This window comes from Moschus berezovskii, chromosome 7, assembly GCF_049115385.1.
Source record: "Moschus berezovskii isolate FMDL1 chromosome 7, NW_MosBer_1.0, whole genome shotgun sequence".
NCBI classification, from domain to species: domain Eukaryota; kingdom Metazoa; phylum Chordata; class Mammalia; order Artiodactyla; family Moschidae; genus Moschus; species Moschus berezovskii.
Window position 1 is genome coordinate 94,037,855 of NC_142466.1, and position 19,179 is coordinate 94,057,033.

At 37.5% G+C, this 19,179-nt stretch overlaps 1 protein-coding gene across 3 annotated transcripts in view; it reads left to right on the forward strand.

Moving 5' to 3' along the window:
- Positions 1–19,179, forward strand: part of AUH (AU RNA binding methylglutaconyl-CoA hydratase) — a 202,921-nt gene that overhangs the window by 12,938 nt on the left and 170,804 nt on the right. For 2 of the 3 annotated variants that reach the window (XM_088838161.1, XM_088838160.1), the window contains exons 2-3: positions 5,437–5,504; positions 5,614–5,701. The exons of the other annotated variant lie outside the window; for it this stretch is intronic. In XM_088838161.1, coding sequence (XP_088694287.1) covers positions 5,437–5,504; positions 5,614–5,701 — 156 coding nt within the window. The remainder of the gene's footprint in view (positions 1–5,436; positions 5,505–5,613; positions 5,702–19,179) is intronic. 3 annotated transcript variants of the gene reach the window in all.

The window sequence follows — 19,179 nt, forward strand, 5'->3', positions numbered from 1 at the left end:
CCTAGTAGGCTACAGTCCACGGGGTCCCAAAGAGTTGGACACAACTTCACTTTCACTTTCATAGCCAATTAACAATATTGTGGTAGTTTCAGGTGAACAGCAAAGGGACTCAGCCATAGGTATACATGTATCCATTCTCTCCCAAACCCCCACTCCCATCCAAGCTGGCACATAACATTGAGCAGAATTCCATGTGTTATACAACAGGTCCTGGTTGGTTTTCTGTTTTAAATATAGCAGTGTGTATATGACTTTCCCAAAGTCCTTAACTATTCCCTTCTAACCAGCAACCATAAGTTTGTTTTCTAAGTCTGTGAGTAAAAAATGGACAGAAGACCTGAACTGACATTTCCCCAAAGAGGACTTACAGATGACCAGTAGGAACATGAAAATATGTTCAACATCACTAATTGTTAGAGAAATGCAAGTCAAAACTACAGTGAGATATCCCCTCAGACTGGTCAGAAGGGCTATCATCAAAAAATCCACAAACAACAGATGCTGGAGAGGATGCCCTCTTGTACTGTTGGTGGGAATGTAAATTGGAACATTCTCTGTGGGGAACAGTAGGGAAGTTCCTGAAAAAACCAAAAATAGAGCTATCATATGGCCCTGCAATCCCTCTCCTGGGCACATATCCAGAGAAAAACATGGCCTGAAAAGAAACATGCACCTGTGTTCATTGTAACACTGCTTACAGTAGTCAAGACATGGAAGCAGCCTTATTGTCCATCACCAGAGAAATGGATAAAGAAGACGTGGTACATGTATATGATGGAATATTACTCAGCCATTAAAAAGAACGGAGTAATGCCATTTGCGGCAACAAAGATGGACCTAGAGAGTGGAGAATGTCATACTGAGTGAAGTAAGTCAGAGAGAGAGAAATATCATATGACGTCCCTTATGTGTGGACTCTAAAAAGGAGTGACACACATGAGTCTCATTTAACTTATTATATCTTCTTTGGGGAAATATTTATTCAACACCTTTGCCTGTTTTTCAGTTGAGTTGTCTTTTTGTTGTGAATGGTACCAGTTCTTTATATAATCTCAATATTAACCAGTCTTTATTCCAATCCCAAAGAAAGACAATGCCAAAGAATGCTCAAACTACCACACCATTGCACTCATCTCACACGCTAGTAAAGTCATGCTCAAAATTCTCCAAGCCAGGCTTCAGCAATATGTGAACTGTGAACTTCCAGATGTTCAAGCAGGTTTTAGAAAAGGCAGAGGCACTAGAGATCAAATTGCCAACATCCGCTGGATCATGGAGAAAGCAAGAAAGTTCCAGAAAAATATCTATTTCTGCTTCATTGACTATGCCAAAGCCTTTGACTGTGTGGATCACAATAAACTGTGGAAAATTCTTAAAGAGATGGGAATCCCAGACCACCTGACCTGCCTCTTGAGAAACCTGTATGCAGGTCAGGAAGCTACAGTTAGAACTGGACGTGGAACAACAGACTGGTTCCAAATAGGAAAAGGAGTACATCAGGGTTGTATATTGTCACCCTGCTTATTTAACTTATATGCAGAGTACATCATGAGGAACACTGGGCTGAAAGAAGCACAAGCTGGAATCAAGATTGCTGGGAGAAATATCAATAACCTCAGATATGCAGATGACACCACCCTTATGGCAGAAAGTGAAGAGGAACTCAAAAGCCTCTTGATGAAAGTGAAAGAGCAAAGTGAAAAGGTTGGCTTGAAACTCAACATTCAGAAAACAAAGATCATGGCATCTGGTCCCATCACTTCATGGGAAATAGATGGAAAAACAGTGGAAACAGTGTCAGACTTTATTTTTTTGGGCTCCAAAATCACTGCAGATGCTGATTGCAGCCATGAAATTAAAAGACGCTTACTCCTTGGAAGGAAAGTTATGACCAACCTAGACAGTATATTAAAAAGCAGAGACATTACTTTGCCAACCAAGGTCCGTCTAGTCAAGGCTGTGTTTTTTTCCGTGGTCATGTATGGATGTGAGAGTTGGACTGTGAAGAAGGCTGATTGCCGAAGAATTGGTACTTTTGAACTGTGGTGTTGGAGAAGACTCTTGAGTCCCTTGGACTCCAAGGAGATCCAACCAGTCCATTCTAAAGGAGATCAGTCCTGGGTGTTCATTGGAAGGACTGATGCTAAAGCTGAAACTGCAATACTTTGGCCACCTCATGCGACGAGTTGACTCACTGGAAAAGACTCTGATGCTGGGAAGGATTGGGGGCAGGAGGAGAAGGGGATGACAGAGAATGAGATGGCTGGATGGCATCACCGACTCGATGAACATGAGTTTGAGTGAACTCCGGGAGTTGGTGATGGACAGGGAGGCCTGGTGTGCTGTGATTCATGGGGTCACAAAGAGTCAGACACGACTGAGCGACTGAACTGAACTGAACTGATACAGTTAGTGTATGAACAGTATTTAATATGGTTTGTTTTGAGAACTAACAGTCCTTTCTTCCACCCCATTTCCCACGTTCCAGAAACAGTTATTTAAAACCCTTTGGCTGATTGTTTTGGGCACATATTGTCTTATTTAAAATAACGTACATATATTTCTACTTCTGGAAGTTTCACGTTTAGGTATTTTCTGTCTACTGACTTTTTGCCATGGAGGATAAGGGTTTGGTCCCCTTTCACACTCCACCACACATGTGTACCTTCTTTTTTGACCTTGTTCTTCCTCTAATTTGGCTTTATTTCTAGATCTAAGTGAATATTGCCATTTTTTAAAAATAGCTTTATTGTGATACAATTCATATACCTTAAAATTCTCCTGTTTAAAATATGTAATTTAATGACTTCTAGTACATATAAGAATCCCAGGGACGGGAGAGCCTGGTGGGCTGTCACGACTGAAGTGACTTAGCAGCAGCAGCAGTACATTTATAGAGATATGCATCTATCACCACTATCAAGTATTGAACACTTCATTGACCTGAAAAGAAATTTAACACTTTTTAGCTGTCACTGCTTAATCTCTCCATCTCCAGCAGCCCTAGGCAATCACTAATCTACCTCTTTTGTCCCTTCTGATTTGCCTATTCTCAACATTTCATATAAATGGAATTGTACATTATGTGCTCACTTGTCACTGGCTTCTTTCACTCAGCATATTTTCAAGGTTCATCCACGTTGCCCATGTATTGATGCTTCTTTTTTTTTTTCTTGCTAAATCTTACACTGCATGGATTTGTTATATTTTATCTACTCATCAACTGATGGGTATTTGGGTTATTTCCCGGTTTTGAATATTTTGAATAATGCTGCTCTGATCATTCTGGTGTGTTTGTGAGAAAATGTGTTTTCACTGTAAACTCTTTCTAAGGAAGATACTAAGTCAAAAGTTGCAAAGGCAATAATATATAAAAAGTTAAAACTTTTGTGCAAAACAATGCCATAAACAAGTTGGTTTTTAAAAGTGAATGATAGGGAAAAGATATGTTATATAAACAATGAATTAATATCTGTAATCTAAAAATTTATTATTTGAAATCCAAACGACAACTCTAATAATATAGGCAAACAGTGAGAACAGTCAGTTCAGAAAACAAATGACAAATGATCATTAAACCAATTTAACTTTGGTTCCTACGATTGGGTGAAATCTGATATATAATGGTATTTCCCCATATATTGTCAAAGATTTAAGAATAATATGACCGATGATTCTCAATAACGTATTTATTGAGATCCCCTTACTGACCTGAAATGAAGTGTATAGATAATGTAAGCAGCTGACACAGATAATTAAAAAAAAAATCCTTAAATGTATAATAACGAAAGCAAAAGAGGTAGTTTATGGCAGAATAACATTTCATTATATAATTTTTCTGCTCTGATCAGTAAAATATAAATAAGTTAGAATTTAAGAGAAGTAAGAAAACTGGAAACCATTCTACAAAGTAAATAGAGACAAATAAAAACAGGTAGTAAAAGGGGATAAATAGACCAAACTTACTGTCTATAATAAGAGATGGAGGAAATAGCCTGAATTGAAATAGGGGTAATACACCAAGATAAATTTGATACTGAGCAAAAGTAGTAGTCTTACAAATGAGTTCCACTTTACTTATTTGTTTTTGACTTAAAATAATCCTCTATTGGAATGTGGAACAGGGTGGTGACAGAGTAAATTGTAAGATGCAGTTCTCATTGACACCAAGTCAAACAGAAGTTCTTTTACCAGTAATAATACTTGAAAATGCAGTGAATGTAATTAGACTTAACATACATTTCCTTTTCTTGTTTGATGGGTACCATGTAAAACAATTTATTGGAATTCCTGTAATTTTAGGACAAAAAGCGTATACTCGAAAATTCTAAATGTAAGTGACTTCGGGTTAAGTACATGGGACAGAGTCAGGAGAGAAACTTGGGATGGAAATAATTGAAAACTATGTAATATGGCAAATGGAGTAGTTGAAGTATTCATCCCTGGTGGATCAGATGGTAAAGAGCCTGCCTGCAATGCAGGAGACTCGGGAGTTTGATCCCTGGGTCAGCAAGATACCCTGGAGAAAGGAATGGCAACCCATTCTTGCCTGGAGAATTTCTGGTGGGCTACAGTCCACAGGGTTGCATAGAGTCAGACATGACTGAGTGACTGATAAACACATACACGTGCAAAAAATAAGCTGATCCCATAATGCTTGCCTGTGGCAAGAAATTGTTAGCTATTGTGTACTTCTGTGTATACTGAAGATAATAAAACTGTATTTTAAATAGTATTCCATAATTTAGAATTTTTATCAGTAAATGTGGCCTTCCTACTTTTTAGTCTGATTAAGCTATGTAAAATTTAAAATATGTAAAATTGTAAAATGTGGCATATTACCTTGGTGGTGTGTGAAGAGAGAGGAATTGAAGGGGACATGCTGTTACAGAGTTCTCTAAAAGGCTGGATAAAAGTGGTGAATGTTAAGTATGAGATTGATTTTATAGATATGTATACCACATTTTTCAAAAATACGCTTGAAAAGGACGATAAACATGAAAATTAGGATAAAGCTCTTGAAGTGAACCTCAGAGAGGTGGTAGATTCCAAAGTCCCAAGTTAACTAGCTGTGTATATATGGGAATCTGTACCCTGAATTGGAAAGACTGATGCTGAAGCTGAAACTCCAATACTTTGGCCACCCGATGTAAAGAGCTGACTCATTTGAAAAGACCCTGATGCCAGGAAAGATTGAGGGCAGGAGGAGAAGGGGACGACAGATGATGAGATGGTTGCATGGTATCACTGACTGAATGAACATGAGCTTGGGTTAACTCTGGGAGTTGGTGATGGACAGGGAGGCCTGGCGTGCTGCGGTTCATGGGGTTGCAAAGAGTTGGATTTGACTGAGCGACTGAACTGAACTTAACTGAACTGTACCGTACCCTGAATACCTCACTAACTCAAATGCTTTTTTGTTTCCCCCTTAACTAGGAATTGTGGTGCTTGGAATAAACAGAGCCTATGCCAAAAATTCATTGAGTAAAAATCTTATAAAAATGGTGAGTGTAAAGATTAAATTGTCTGCTTCTAAGATTATGGTATAGTGTTGACACCAACCTGAAAATGATTTTTCCTATTTTCCTTCTTATCTTTCCTGTTTCTGTTCAGCTCTCAAAAGCTGTGGATGCTTTAAAATCTGATAAGAAAGTACGGACCATAATAGTCAGAAGTGAAGTCCCTGGGATATTCTGTGCTGGTATGTAAAAAGATTAAATTTTTAAAACTAGTCTAATGTTTCCTTAGTAGTAGCCTATTTTCCATTATAAAGTGTTCTGTGGTTTGAATTTCATTACCAAGAATTCCTCTTTGTTTTTCTGCTGTTGTTACAAGAAAAAAAAATGTTTTCTCAGAAAGAAATCTTTGCAACATGTGGAGAAGTTGTTGTGGAAGTTGAAAAAATAGTTTGAGCAATTAAAATATTTGTTTGTCATACTTGAATGATTTTTATGAAAGATGAGCTGAGAAGGAAAAATTGTGCCTCCTACTCAAAACAGTGTGCTCTGTGTTTATAAGTTACTTAAAAAGTACTTCAGCTAACTAGTAGTAACTACCCCAGTGTAAAACGTTAAATGTAGACATATGCTTCAGAGGTTTGTGTTTGTAGCAGTGCCCACTCAAATATGTGCCCACAAATTGTTTTTTTAAATTGGTGTCTACAGCAGTGAAGTGTTTTTTTTTTTTTTAATTTTTTTCCATTTGTGCTGTGTTAGCAAAAGCCAAAGATTAAGTTGCCTTTCATTTTCCATATTTGTAAGTATTTCTAAAGCCATGAGATTGAATGAATCTGTTTCAGCTAGTCAAAAATGTAGATGATTAAGATAAATGCTGATAATATACAGTATTATTGTATTTTATTAATAAGTAAATGAAGGTAGAAGTTGAGGGGTGAAAAAAATTTCTTCCAGTAAACATATAAATGGGATAATCTACTTGAGATTATCAAAGGTTTGAGGGAACAACATATAGTATTTTATTCATTCAAGTACTTGTGAGCATTTGGAGTACTCCCAGAGCAGTGCTGGGAACATGGGGGAGTATTTTTAAACAGAATGTTTTAAGAAGTGTCTTGGTTTAGGCCAATATTCTTTAGTTTGTCATTTTTAGATTTTTCAAACTTCTGACTCTGTAGCTTCCACTTTAAAGTACTATAAAATTTTATGGTATTTAAGAATATTCAGTGTAAATGAATTATATTATGGTTTTTGATATAATGTACCATATGTAAAAGGATTAGCTTTAGCTTCAGTTTGGTAATCAAAGAGAGTAGGTTTATCATGCTCAGCTGCCTGGGTGAGGACGATTTGCAGTAGTTTCTGCTGCTTCTACATATGTCCAGCTTGAGTAATGCTATCCTCCTGGTATTGTCAGAGGCTTGATGTGACAGTGTACATAACGCACAGAGCAGTAGTCAATATATTGTAGCTGTTAATAGTTTTTATAAGGACTAAAAATTATTAAAATTGTTTTCATAATATGAAAAACTCTAAGAGTTGGACACGACTGAGTGACTTCACTCTCACTTTTCACTTTCCCTCTTTGGAGAAGGAAATGGCAACCCACTACAGTGTTCTTGCCTGGAGAATTCCAGGGACGCAGGAGCCTGGTGGGCTGCCATCTATGGGGTCACACAGAGTCGGACACGACTAAAGCAGCTTAGCAGCAGGAGCAGCATTTATTCATTCTTGTTGAAGAATATAGTCTTTCACATAATTAGAGTGTTAACTTTTATTCTGAAGTAGTCATATTCAAAAGAAACATCCTCACAAATAGTGTACTCATTTATTGGTTATTCTCTTAGCTCCCCATTCCCTAAAGTTACTCATTTTACCTCTTCCCTTTCTGCCCCCACAAAGGTTTCTCTTCTCTGTACATCTGTGTTCTAGTGGCCTCTGGTTCGTTTCCAGAGACGTAAAGCTTATGAAGTGATCTGGCTTCAAATTTCTTGAGGATAGTAACTGCTCTTTTTCTTCCTTGAAAATCTTCTTATATATTCTCACATCACAGTGTATAATAGAGACTCACCATGTACTTGCTGAATTTAATCAGCCTTTTGGAGAAGTAAATGGCAACCCACTCCAGGATTCTTGCTTGGAGAATCCCATAGACAGAGGAGCCTGCCAGGCCACAGTCCATGGGGTCACAAGAGTCAGACTTGACTTAGCGACTAAACCACTACCACCACCAGTTAGCCTTTAAAGTGTGCTGTGACTCACTGATTTTTTTCAAGGGTTATTGGGTTGTGAGCAGTTTCTCTGAAATTGTCTCAGACTACTCTCCTATTCACTGACAGTATCTCTGGCTCCTGCCTTTCGTTCTTTTTTCTGTATCCTTTTTCTAATATACTAGAGGAACAGGTAATTAAGCATTATTAAAGTGATTCCGGAGGTTTGGGGGAGAATGGATACATATTGTGTATGGCTGAGTCTCTTCGTTGTTCTCCTGAAACTACCACAACTTTGCTAATTGGCTATACCACAATATAAAATAAAAAAGTTTATATATAAAAAAAGTGATCCCTACATGCACTGGAGGTTACACTGATTGATTTCTGACTTTTCATTTAAATCTGTTATTTAGAAGCAAAAATTGTATTCTTACCTTAACATTTTTAAAGGAAATTTTAGTTTAAATAATAAGTAGCATGTCAAATGTATGAAATGTGTACAAAATGTATGAAAAAGTGTACAAAGAGAAGTCCCATTCTTACCCACATCCTTATTCCATTTGTTTCCTAATAAAAATAGCAATTTTAATTTTATTTTTTATCTTTCTAGTTTTTAATTATACAGATATATACAAATATACAGACATATACACATGCACTCAGTAGAATGTTAAGGAACTATTTAGAATGATAGTATGAAGACTATGTAATAGTGTGAAAAACACAGGTTATAAGTATAAGAGATCAATTTAGTAAGTTTAGTTGCTCAGTTCAGTTGCTCAGTCGTGTCCGATGGTTTGCGACCCCATGAACTGCAGCGTGCCAGGCCTCCCTGTCCATCACCAACTCCCGGAGTTCACCCAGACCCACGTCCATTGAGTTGGTGATGCCATCCAACCAGATCTCATCATCTGTTGTCCCCTTCTCCTCCTGCCTTCAGTCGTTCCCAGCATCAGGGTCTTTTCAAATGAGTCAGCTCTTTGCATCAGGTGGCCAAAGTATTGGAGTTTCAGCTTCAACATCAGTCCTTCCAATGAACACCCACGAATGATCTCCTTTAGGATGGACTGGTTGGATCTCCTTGCAGTCCAAGGGATTCTCAAGAGTCTCCTCCAAAACCACATTTCAAAAGCATCAATTCTTCTGCACTCAGCTTTCTTTATAGTTCAACTCTCACATCCATACATGACCACTGGAAAGACCATAGCCTTGACTAGATGGACCTTTGTTGACAAAGTAATGTCTCTGCTTTTTAATATGCTGTCTCAGTTGGTGATAACTTTCCTTCTAGGGAGTAAGTGTCTTTTAATTTCATGGCTGCAGTCACCATCTGCAGTGATTTTGGAGCCCAGAAAATTAAAGTCAGCCACTGTTTCCACTGTTTCCCCATCTATTTGCCATGAAGTGATGGAACCGGATGCCATGATCTTAGTTTTCTGAATGTTGAGCTTTAAACCAACTTTTTCACTGTCCTCTTTCACTTTCATCAAGAGGCTCTTTAGTTCTTCACTTTTTACCATGAGGGTAGTGTCATCTGCATATTTGAGGCTATTGATATTTCTCCCGGCAATCTTGATTCCAGCTCGTGCTTCTTCCAGCCCAGGGTTTCTCATGATGTACTCTGCATATAAGTTAAATAAGCAGGGTGACAATATACAGCCTTGACATACTCCTTTTTCTATTTGGAACCAGTCTGTTGTTCCATGTCCAGTTCTAACTGTTGCTTCCTGATCTGCATATAGGTTTCTCAAGAGGCAGGTCAGGTGGTCTATATGCCCATCTCTTTCAGAATTTTCCACAGTTTATTGTGATCTACACAGTCAAAGGCTTTGGCGTAGTCAATGAAACAGAAATCAGGGTTTTTATGGAACTCTCTTGTTTTTCCATGATCCAGCGGATGTTGGCAGTTTGATCTGTGGTTCCTCTGCCTTTTCTAAAACCAGCTTGAACATCTGGAAGTTCGTGGGCACGTATTGTTGAAGCCTGGCTTGGAGAATTTTGAGCATGACTTTACTAGTGTGTGAGATGAGTGCAATTGTGCGGTAGTTTGAGCATCCTTTGGCATTGCCTTTCTTTGGGATTGGAATGAAAACTGACCTTTTCCAGTCCTGTGGCTATTGCTGAGTTTTCCAAATTTGCTGGCATATTGAGTGCAGCACTTTCACAGCATCATCTTTTAGGACTGAAATTGCTCAACTGGAATTCCATCACCTCCACTAGCTTTATTCTTAGTGATGTTTCCTAAGGCCCACTTGACTTTGCATTCCAGGATGTCTGGCTCTAGGTGGGTGATCACACCATTGTGATTATCTGGCTCCTGAAGATCTTTTTTGTATAGTTCTCCTGTGTATTCTTGCCACCTCTTCCTAATATCTTCTGCTTCTGTTAGGTCCATACCATTTCTGTCCTTTATCGAGCCCATCTTTGCATGAAATGTTCCCTTGGTATCTCTAATTTTCTTGAAGAGGTCTCTTGTTTTTCCTATTCTGTTGTTTTCTTCTATTTCTTTGCATTGATCACTGAGGAAGACTTTCTTACCTCTCCTTGCTATTGTTTGGAACTCTGCATTCAAATGGGTATATCTTTCCTTTTCCCTTTGCTTTTTATTTCCCTTCTTTTCACAACTATTTGTGAGGCCTCCTCAGACAGCCAGTTTGCTTTTTTGCATTTCTTTTCTGTGGGGATGGTCTTGATTCCTGTCTCTTTTACAGTGCCACGAACCTCCGTCCATAGTTCATCAGGCCCTCTGTCTATCAGATCTAGTCCCTTAAATCTATTTCTCACTTCCTCTGTATAGTCAGAAAAGATGTTCTAAGAGATAGCTACCTGTAAAATGATATTCCCATTATGACTGCACCTGTGTAAACTGTGTCTCCAGATGTAGTTCAGCTTTCTGTATAAGTAGATTAAGAAGTTGCATTAAGTGAATATACACAAAGAAAATAATTTTGAAAAACTTAGCAAATGCATTTAGTGTATTTTCCATATTTGGTAACTAAAGTCATAACATTAATTGAGTTTCTGAATGATTGTTGCAACATTTGAGAGGAAAAATTTCAGAGTGTATAAACCGTGTGTCACAGTTCAGATGCTTTCATTTAATAGAACCTCTGTGAACCTAAGTGCTGTTTAAAGGTGGTGACTTTGTTGGAATTACTTCTGACTTCTAGGGCAGGGTTTTTACTAAATCAGTGATTTTAATCTTTTGGGGCATGAAGTCTCTAAGTTCTTAAGATTTCATGCACTTACATAGTCACCTATGGGACTGAGACTATGTGTAATGTCATAATGGCCATCTGGTTACAGTAATATAGTTACGTGAATTTTCTCTGATTAACCACAATGAAATCTAGATGCACAGAAATATGTGTCATAGCCATTATGACTGTAAATATTTTTACACATGCTTTCAGATACTATGCCATATCCACATGACTCTAGGTTGGGAATCAGTGTTACGTTTTCTTTCTTATGGATTTGAACATGGCTTCTGGGTTTATGACTTGCGTATATTTTTCTTAGAATACTGAGAAATACCATTTGGATAGTTAGAGTTTATTGTGAAGTACTGACTAATTTTATCTTGTTTCCTACATGCACAGAAACACACATACCAAAACAACTGAAATGATTTTACTGTTTCAAAATGTTTGAATCAAGATTTTAACATTATCTGTAATCAAATTATGAGAAAGACCTTTTAATTAGGCTATTGTAGTGGATGTAAATGTTTATTCCTACTCATCTGTTCATTTTCTTCTTTTAGTGTTCTAACACTAGGTAGCAAAGTATGTATGTATTGTTTTTATCATAAAAGTTTTATGAGAAATTACTGAGTCTGAGGATTTTTTTTTTTGTCTTGAAATTCCTGAAATAGATTATAAACAGTTCTTGGTAATTGATTCCTGTATGTAAAACTCTAAATTGAGTGATTCACTGAATTGTACTAGTATGTTTTTTTTTTTTTTTTTAAGTAAAGGTACTTTTGCTTCTGCTTTTGAGTTCTAGTAAATTACGTTCTGACTAAGACCTTGTCACTAAAATTGTCAGCGTGCTTTATTGAGTGATGTATTGTTCAAGTGGATGTAGATGTCGTGACAGTTAGATATGTGGAGTCCTCTGACTAATGAAGTTATCCATTCAGTATGGTTTAGAATCTCAAGTTGTTGTATTTGTTAGTTTAAATGTTAGTCCCTTAGAGAGTTGAATAAGTAAAGTGAAAAGATACAAATTTGTATTAATTCCATGTAGGGTTCTTTTTTGGAAATAAAAAACCTATGTTATAGACGTAGGAATTACTTGCAATAAAATGTACCTGTTTTAAGTACATATGTCAGTTTTGACAGGTGTTTAAACCATGAGGACAGTTGTGATATACAACATAAAGCTTTCTTTTTTCATTTTTAATTGAAGTGTGACTGACTTGTATTACTATGTTAAGTCCAGGCGCACAACATAATGATTCATTCTTTCCATACATTACAAAATGATCACTATGATAAGTCTAGTTACCATCTGTCACCGTGCAGCTATTAAATATTATTGACTGAATTCTCCATGCTATACATTTCATCTCTATGACTCATATCTTTTGTAAATGGAAGTTTATACCTCTTAATCTCCCTCATCTATTTCATTAATCTTCCTGCCCTGTCCCTTTTGGCAACCACTGGTTTGTTCTCTGTCTATAACTCTTATTTTTGTTTGGTTATGTTTGTTTATTTGTTTTGTTTTATAAATTCTACATGTAAGTAAAATCTTAGAATATTTGTCTTTCTTCATCTAACTTATTTCACTTGGCATAATACCCTCTGTCCATCCATGTTCTTGCAAATGGCAAGAGTTTTTTCTTTTTTATGGCTGAGTAATATTCTGCTGACCACATGCGTATATATACCACATTTTCTTTATCCATTCATCTGTCAGGGGACACTTAGGTTGCTTCCGTATGTTGGCGATTGTAAATAATGCTGCATTGAACATCTGGATGCATATACCTTTTTGAATTAGTGTTTTAGTTTTCTTTTTTTTTTGGAAAGAAAAAATATACAAGTCTGTGTGTTTAAAAATATGACTGATGATTTCTACACTCTTTTCTTTGGAAAGATCCCAAGGAGGGGAATTGCTGGGTCATATGATAGTTCTGTTTTTAGCTTTTGAGGAATGCCCGTACTGCTTTCCATAGTGGTTGTGAATTTGTATTCCCACCAACAGTGCACAGGGGTTCTCTTTTCTCCACATTCTCATCAACACTTGTTATTTTTTTTTAATAGCCATTCTGACAGATAGGAGGTAATATTTCATTGTGAGTTTTATTTATATTTCATAATGATTAGTGATTTCACCTATGTGCCATCTTTATGTCTTCTTTGGAAAAATGTCTGTTCAGGTCCTCTGCCCAATTTTTAATCAGAATATTTGTTTTTGATGCTGAATTGTATGAGTACTTTATTTTGGATATTATTCCCTTATCAGATAATATAATTTGCAAATGTGTTTTCCCATTTGTTTTGTTGGTAGTTTCCTTCAATGTGCAAATGCTTTTTAGTTTGATATAGTATCATTTGTTTATATTCACTTTTGTTTCTGTGACCTGAGGAAACATATCCAAAAAAATATTGCTAAGACCAGTGTCGAAGATCATACTGCCTGAAGTTTAAGTTTTCTTCTAGTTGTTTGGTTTCAGGTCTTATATTTAGTCTTTAATTCATTTGAGTTTATTTTTGTATATGGTGTGAGAATATAACCCAGTTTGATTCTTTTGCATTTGCTGTCTAGTTTTCTTAATGCCATTTATTTCCCTGTTGTATATTCTTTTATCCTTTGTTATATGTTAGTTGTTGATAAAAATATTGATTTATTTCTGTGCTCTCTGTTTTGTTCCATTAATCTGTTAATATTTTTGTTTTTTGGGCAGGTAACATATTGTTTTCATTACTGTAACTTTGTAATATAGTTTGAAATCAGAGTTTGTAATACCTGCAACTCTATTCTTTCTCAAGGTTGTTTTGGCTATTTGGGGTCTTTTGTGTTTCCATATAAAACACAGTTTTAGAATTACTTGTTCTGGTTCAAATGCTTTGGGTATTTTGATAGGGATTGCACTGAGTCTAGAGATTGCCTTGAGTAGTGTGATCATTTTAACCATATTCTTCAAATCCATGAGTGCAGTGTATCTTTCCATTGGTTGGTGTTGTCTTCAGTTTCTTGCAGTTTTCTGAATATAGATCTTTTACCTCCTTGGTAAATTTATTTCTAGATATTTTTGCTGCAATTATACATGGGATTATTTCCTTAACTTCTCTTTCTGTTAGTCTGTTGCTGATTTATAGAAAGGAAACAGATTTCAGTATACTAATTTTGTACCCTGAAACTTTACTAACTTGAGTGATGAGTTCTAATAGTTTTTTGATGGTGTCTTTAGGACTTTCTATATAGAGAATTATGTCATCTGCAAACAATGACAGTAAAGTGCTTTACGTGTACTCTCCTCAGTTCATCGAACATCTTTTTTAAAAAATGTTTTTCATTTTTTATTTTTGGCTACACTGGGTCTTTATTGGTACATGCAGGTTTTCCTCTAGTGATGGTGAGCGGGGGCTACTCTTTCTTGTGGCGCTTGGGCTTCTCATTGCAGTGGCTTCTCTTGCTGCAGGACATGGCTCTAGCCATGCAGGTTTAATAGTTGAAGCTCACAGGCTCTAGAGCATGGACTCAGTAGTTGTGGCGTGCAGGCTCAGTAGTTAATAGCTTGTGGGCTCTAGAGTGCAGGCTCAGTAGTTGCGTTACATGGGCTTAGTTGCTCTGTGGCACGTGGAATCTTCCTGGACCAGAGATCAAACCCATGCCCCTTGCATTGCCAGGCAGATAGATTCTTATTCACTGAACCTTGAAAGAAGTCCTGAACTGTGATCTTTATCTTGAACTCTTTCTCAGAGAGTTTGCTTACCTCTTCACTTAGTTCTTCTGGCATTTTGTTTCTTTGAAACATATTCGCTCGTTGCCTCAATTTTTCCAGTTCTCTGTTTTTATTTCTATGTATTAGTTTGATGGTGGACGGCAGCCTACAGTCCATAGGGTTGCAAAGAGTCAGACATGACTGAGTGACTAAGCACTTAGGTAGATTGGTTACATTTCCCAATTTTGGATAAATAGCCTCACGTAGACAGAGTCCTGTGGGGTCCATCAGCACACATCTTTCTGTTTACCAAAGCTATATGCTCTAAGGATGCTCCCTAAGTGGGCTGAGTGAACCCTTCAGTTGTGGCAGGGCTAACTACCATGCTGGTAAGTGATGCTGGCCTCTGGCCGGGTTGACAGCCAGGCTGTGTCTCATGTAGAGGCTGCAGGTCACTTGTGGTTAGGGCTGGGTTCTGGGCAGCTGGCTTCAGGGTCAGGTTGTCCTGGGGCTGGTGCCAGCTTCCTGGTGGGTGGTGCTGTTAAAAATCATTCTTATGTACATTTGTAGTCAGTCCTTTTTCCTACTCTGACCCCCTTAAAACACTGAACTTGTTACTCTTACCATAGTTTTTCCTCTCCTAGAATGTCTTACAGGTGGGATCTTTCTCTAGGTGGCCTTTTGTGTGTGGCTTCCTTCACTTAGCATAATGCTTTGAGGCTCACCCATGATATATGTTTCAGTTTACTGTTGAGTATGATTTTCATTATATTGCTGAGTATTCATTTTATATGTTGAGTAGTCTATTGCATAGATATACTGTGAATTGTTTACCTGTTTAGCAGTTAATGGTCATTTGGGTTTTTCCAGTATTTTGGCTTTTATAAATACCACTTCCATGAACAGTCACATATGAATCATTTTGTGAACATGTTTTCATTTCTCTTTTATAAATACTAAGGAGTGAAATTATTGGATTGATAGTAACTATACATTTTGTTTTATAAGAAATTGCTACTGTTTTCTAGCCATTTTGCATTTCTGACAGCAATGTATGAACCTTCCAGGTCTTCTGCATCCTTGCCAACACTTGATATTGTCAGTCTTGAATTTTAGGCACACTAATTGGTGTGCAGTTGTGTGTAATTTTGGTTTTAGATATCATTTCTCTAATGAATAATGATTTCGAGTACCTCTTCTCTTGCTTTTTTGTCACCTTTATGTGTTTTTTTGGAGAAGTGTATTTAGGTCTTTTGCCAATGTTTTAATAAATACTGTATTGAGTTATAGAGTTTTTAATATATTGTTGATATAGGACCTTTTGCTGATACATGTTTTTAAAGTATTTTTTCCTACTCTTTGGCTTATCTTTTTCTTAACAGTTTGTTTCGAAAAACACAGATTTTTCAGTTGATGTCCAGTTACTCAATTTATTTTCTTTTTTTCAGTCTTGTGAACTAAGAAATCTTGTCCTACTTCAGAGTCACAGAGAGTTTCTCATGCTGTGTTTTCTTCCAGAAAGTTTTTAGTTACTATGTTTTATAGTTAAGCCTATGACACATTCTTAATTTTTTTGCAAGGTGTGTATTTAGGTAATGTGATCAAAATAAAATGTGTCCTTGATTTCTGCCCTGGGTTCCTGGCACAGCGCTCCTAAAATCCTGGAGATTTCCTTCACATTATAAAAGAGTATCTTCTCTATGTGATTAGAGGATTAGAACTCTCAGCCTCAGTTCTCCAACTTCAAGAAGGTAGAGGGGCCAGAAATTGAGTTGTCTCACCTCTGGCCAGAGATTTAATCAATTGTTAATGTAGTGAAAACTCCGTAAAAACCTATAAACAATGAGGTTTGGGAGAATTTCCAGGTTGGTGAACTCATGGAAACGTTGGAGGGTGAAACCTTTGTACCCGTCCTCCCCTGTGCCTTGTCTGTATATCTCTTCCATTTGGCTGTTGTATTTTAATGATAAACTGGTAAGAATCTGGCTGCCAATGCAGGAGATGTGGATTCAATGCCTGGGTTGGGAAGATCCCTTGGAGAAGGAAAAGGCAACTCACTCCAGTATTCTTGCCTGAAAATCCCATGGACAGAGGAGCCTGGAGGACTGTATAGTTCATGGGGTTGCAAAAGAGTTGGGTATGACTTAGCATCTAAACAACAACAAATGTAAGCAAAGTGACCTCTTAAATTCTGTGAGTTTTTCTGATGAATTTTTGAATCTGATGAGGAATTTGTGGGGAACTCTTGAATTTGTAGGTGATTGGTCGGAAGTATGGTTAATCTCCAGTACTTTTGACTGGCATGTAAAGTGAAAGCAGTTTTATGGGACTGAACCTTTAACAGTATGGTCTGTGCTGATTTAGGGAGTTAGCATTAGAATTGAGTTGAATTGTTTGACATCCAGTTGGTGTCAGAGACCAATTGGTGTACAAGTCCAAGCATTACAAGTCCTCCCCTCCCCACCCCCATATCATGTCAGGAATAGGATTTGCTAGACTGACTCAAAGAAATCAAGAAATTGCTTTACTTATTACTACTGGTGGTGGCTCAGATGGTAAAGCATCTGCCTACAATGTGGGAGACCCGAGTTCAATCCTTGGGTTGGAAAGATCTCCTGGAGAGGGAAATGACAACCCACTCCAGTATTCTTGCCTGGAAAATCCCATCGATGGAGAAGCCTGGTAGGCTTCAGTCCTTGGGGTCGCAAAGAGTCAGACATGACTGAACAACGTCACTGGTTTATTGTAAAGGTTACCACTCAGGAACAGCCAAAATGGTAGAATGCATAGGGCAAGATTGGACTGGAGAGTGTTAAGGAGCTTCCATGCCCTCTTGGGCATGATGCCCTCCCAAACATGTGTTCAACAACCTGGAGGCTTTTTTTTTTTTTTTGAGTGACTGAACTGAATATTTATTTATTTTTTTTCCTGTCAAATTTGTTTTTATTTTCCTTAATTTTTTTAAAATTTATTTTATTGGAGGCAAATTACTTTACATTAATATATTGGTTGGTTTTGCCATACATTGACATGAATCCGCCCCGGGTGTACATGTGTTCCCTTTCTTGAACCCCCCTCCCACCTCCCTCTTCCCCATATCCTCCCTCCAGGTCATCCCTGTGCACCAGCCCCAAGCATCCTGTATCATGCGTCGAACCTGGACTGGTCACATATGATAATATACATGCTACAATGCCGTTCTCCCCAATCATCCCACCTTCACCCTCTCCCACAGAGTCCCAAAGACTGTTCTATATACCTATGTCTCTTTTGCAGTCTCGTGTACAGGGTTAAGGTTACCATCTTTCTAAATTCCATATACATGCGTTAGTATACTGTATTGATGTTTTTCTTTCTGGCTTACTTCACTCTGTATAATAGGCTCCAGTTTCATCCACCTCATTAGAACCGATTCAAATGCATTCTTTTTGATGGCTGAGAAATACTCCATTGTGTATATGTACCAAAGCTTTCTTATCCATTCACCTGCAGATGGACATCTAGGTTGTTTCCATGTCCTGGCTATTATAAACAGTGCTGCAATGAACATTGGAGTACATGTGTCTCTTTCAATTCTGGTTTCCTCAGTGTGTATGCCCAGGAGTGCAATTGCTGGATCATATGGCAGTTCTATTTCCAGTTTTTTGAGGAATCTCCACACTGTTCTCCATAGTGGCTGAACTAGTTTGCATTCCCACCAACAGTGTAAGAGGGTTCCCTTTTCTCCACGCCCTCTCCAGCATTTTTTGCATGTAGACTTTTGGATAGCAGCCATTCTGACTGGTGTGAAATGGTATCTCATTGTGGTTTTGATTTGCATTTCTCTGATTATGAGGGATGTTGAGCATTTTTTCATGTGTTTGTTAGCCATCTTTATGTCTTCTTTGGAGAAATGTCTGTTTAGTTCTTTGGCCCATTTTTTGATTGGGTCACTTATTTTTCTGGAATTGAGCTGCAGGAGCTGCTTGTATATTTTGGAGATTAACCTTTTATCAGTTGCTTCATTTGCTATTATTTTCTCCCATTCTGAAGGCTGTCTTTTCACCTTGCTTATAGTTTCCTTTGCTGTGCAGAAGCTTTTGATTTTAATTAGGTCCCATTTGTTTATTTTTTCTTTTATTTCCAATATTCTGGGAGGTGGGAACCTGGAGGCTTTTAAACCCAGTTGTTAATGGGTTTTATGGAGATTTCACTACACAGCCACAGTTGATTAAATAATTGGCCATTAGTGATTGAACTCAGTGTCTGGTTCCTCTACCCTCTCCAGAGGTTGATGGGTAGGGATAAAAAGTTCTAACCTGTAATCATGACCAGCCTCCATCCTAAAACTTCTAAGGGACTCTCCAAAAGTTATCTCATTAACATGAGCTCTGGTATGGTTGAGAGGGGCTCGGTATGAATAAAAATAGATAGAAAATACTTCTATTATTCAGGAAATTCCAAGGGTTTTAAGAGCTCTGTACTAGGATCCCATGACAAAGACCGAGTATGTTTTTATTATATGCTAGGGTTTTTATGTATATCCAATTTTTTCAGCACCATTTATTGAAGACTGACTCTTTGTCCATTGAATTATCTTAGTACCTTTCTAAAAAAAATCATTTGACCATGT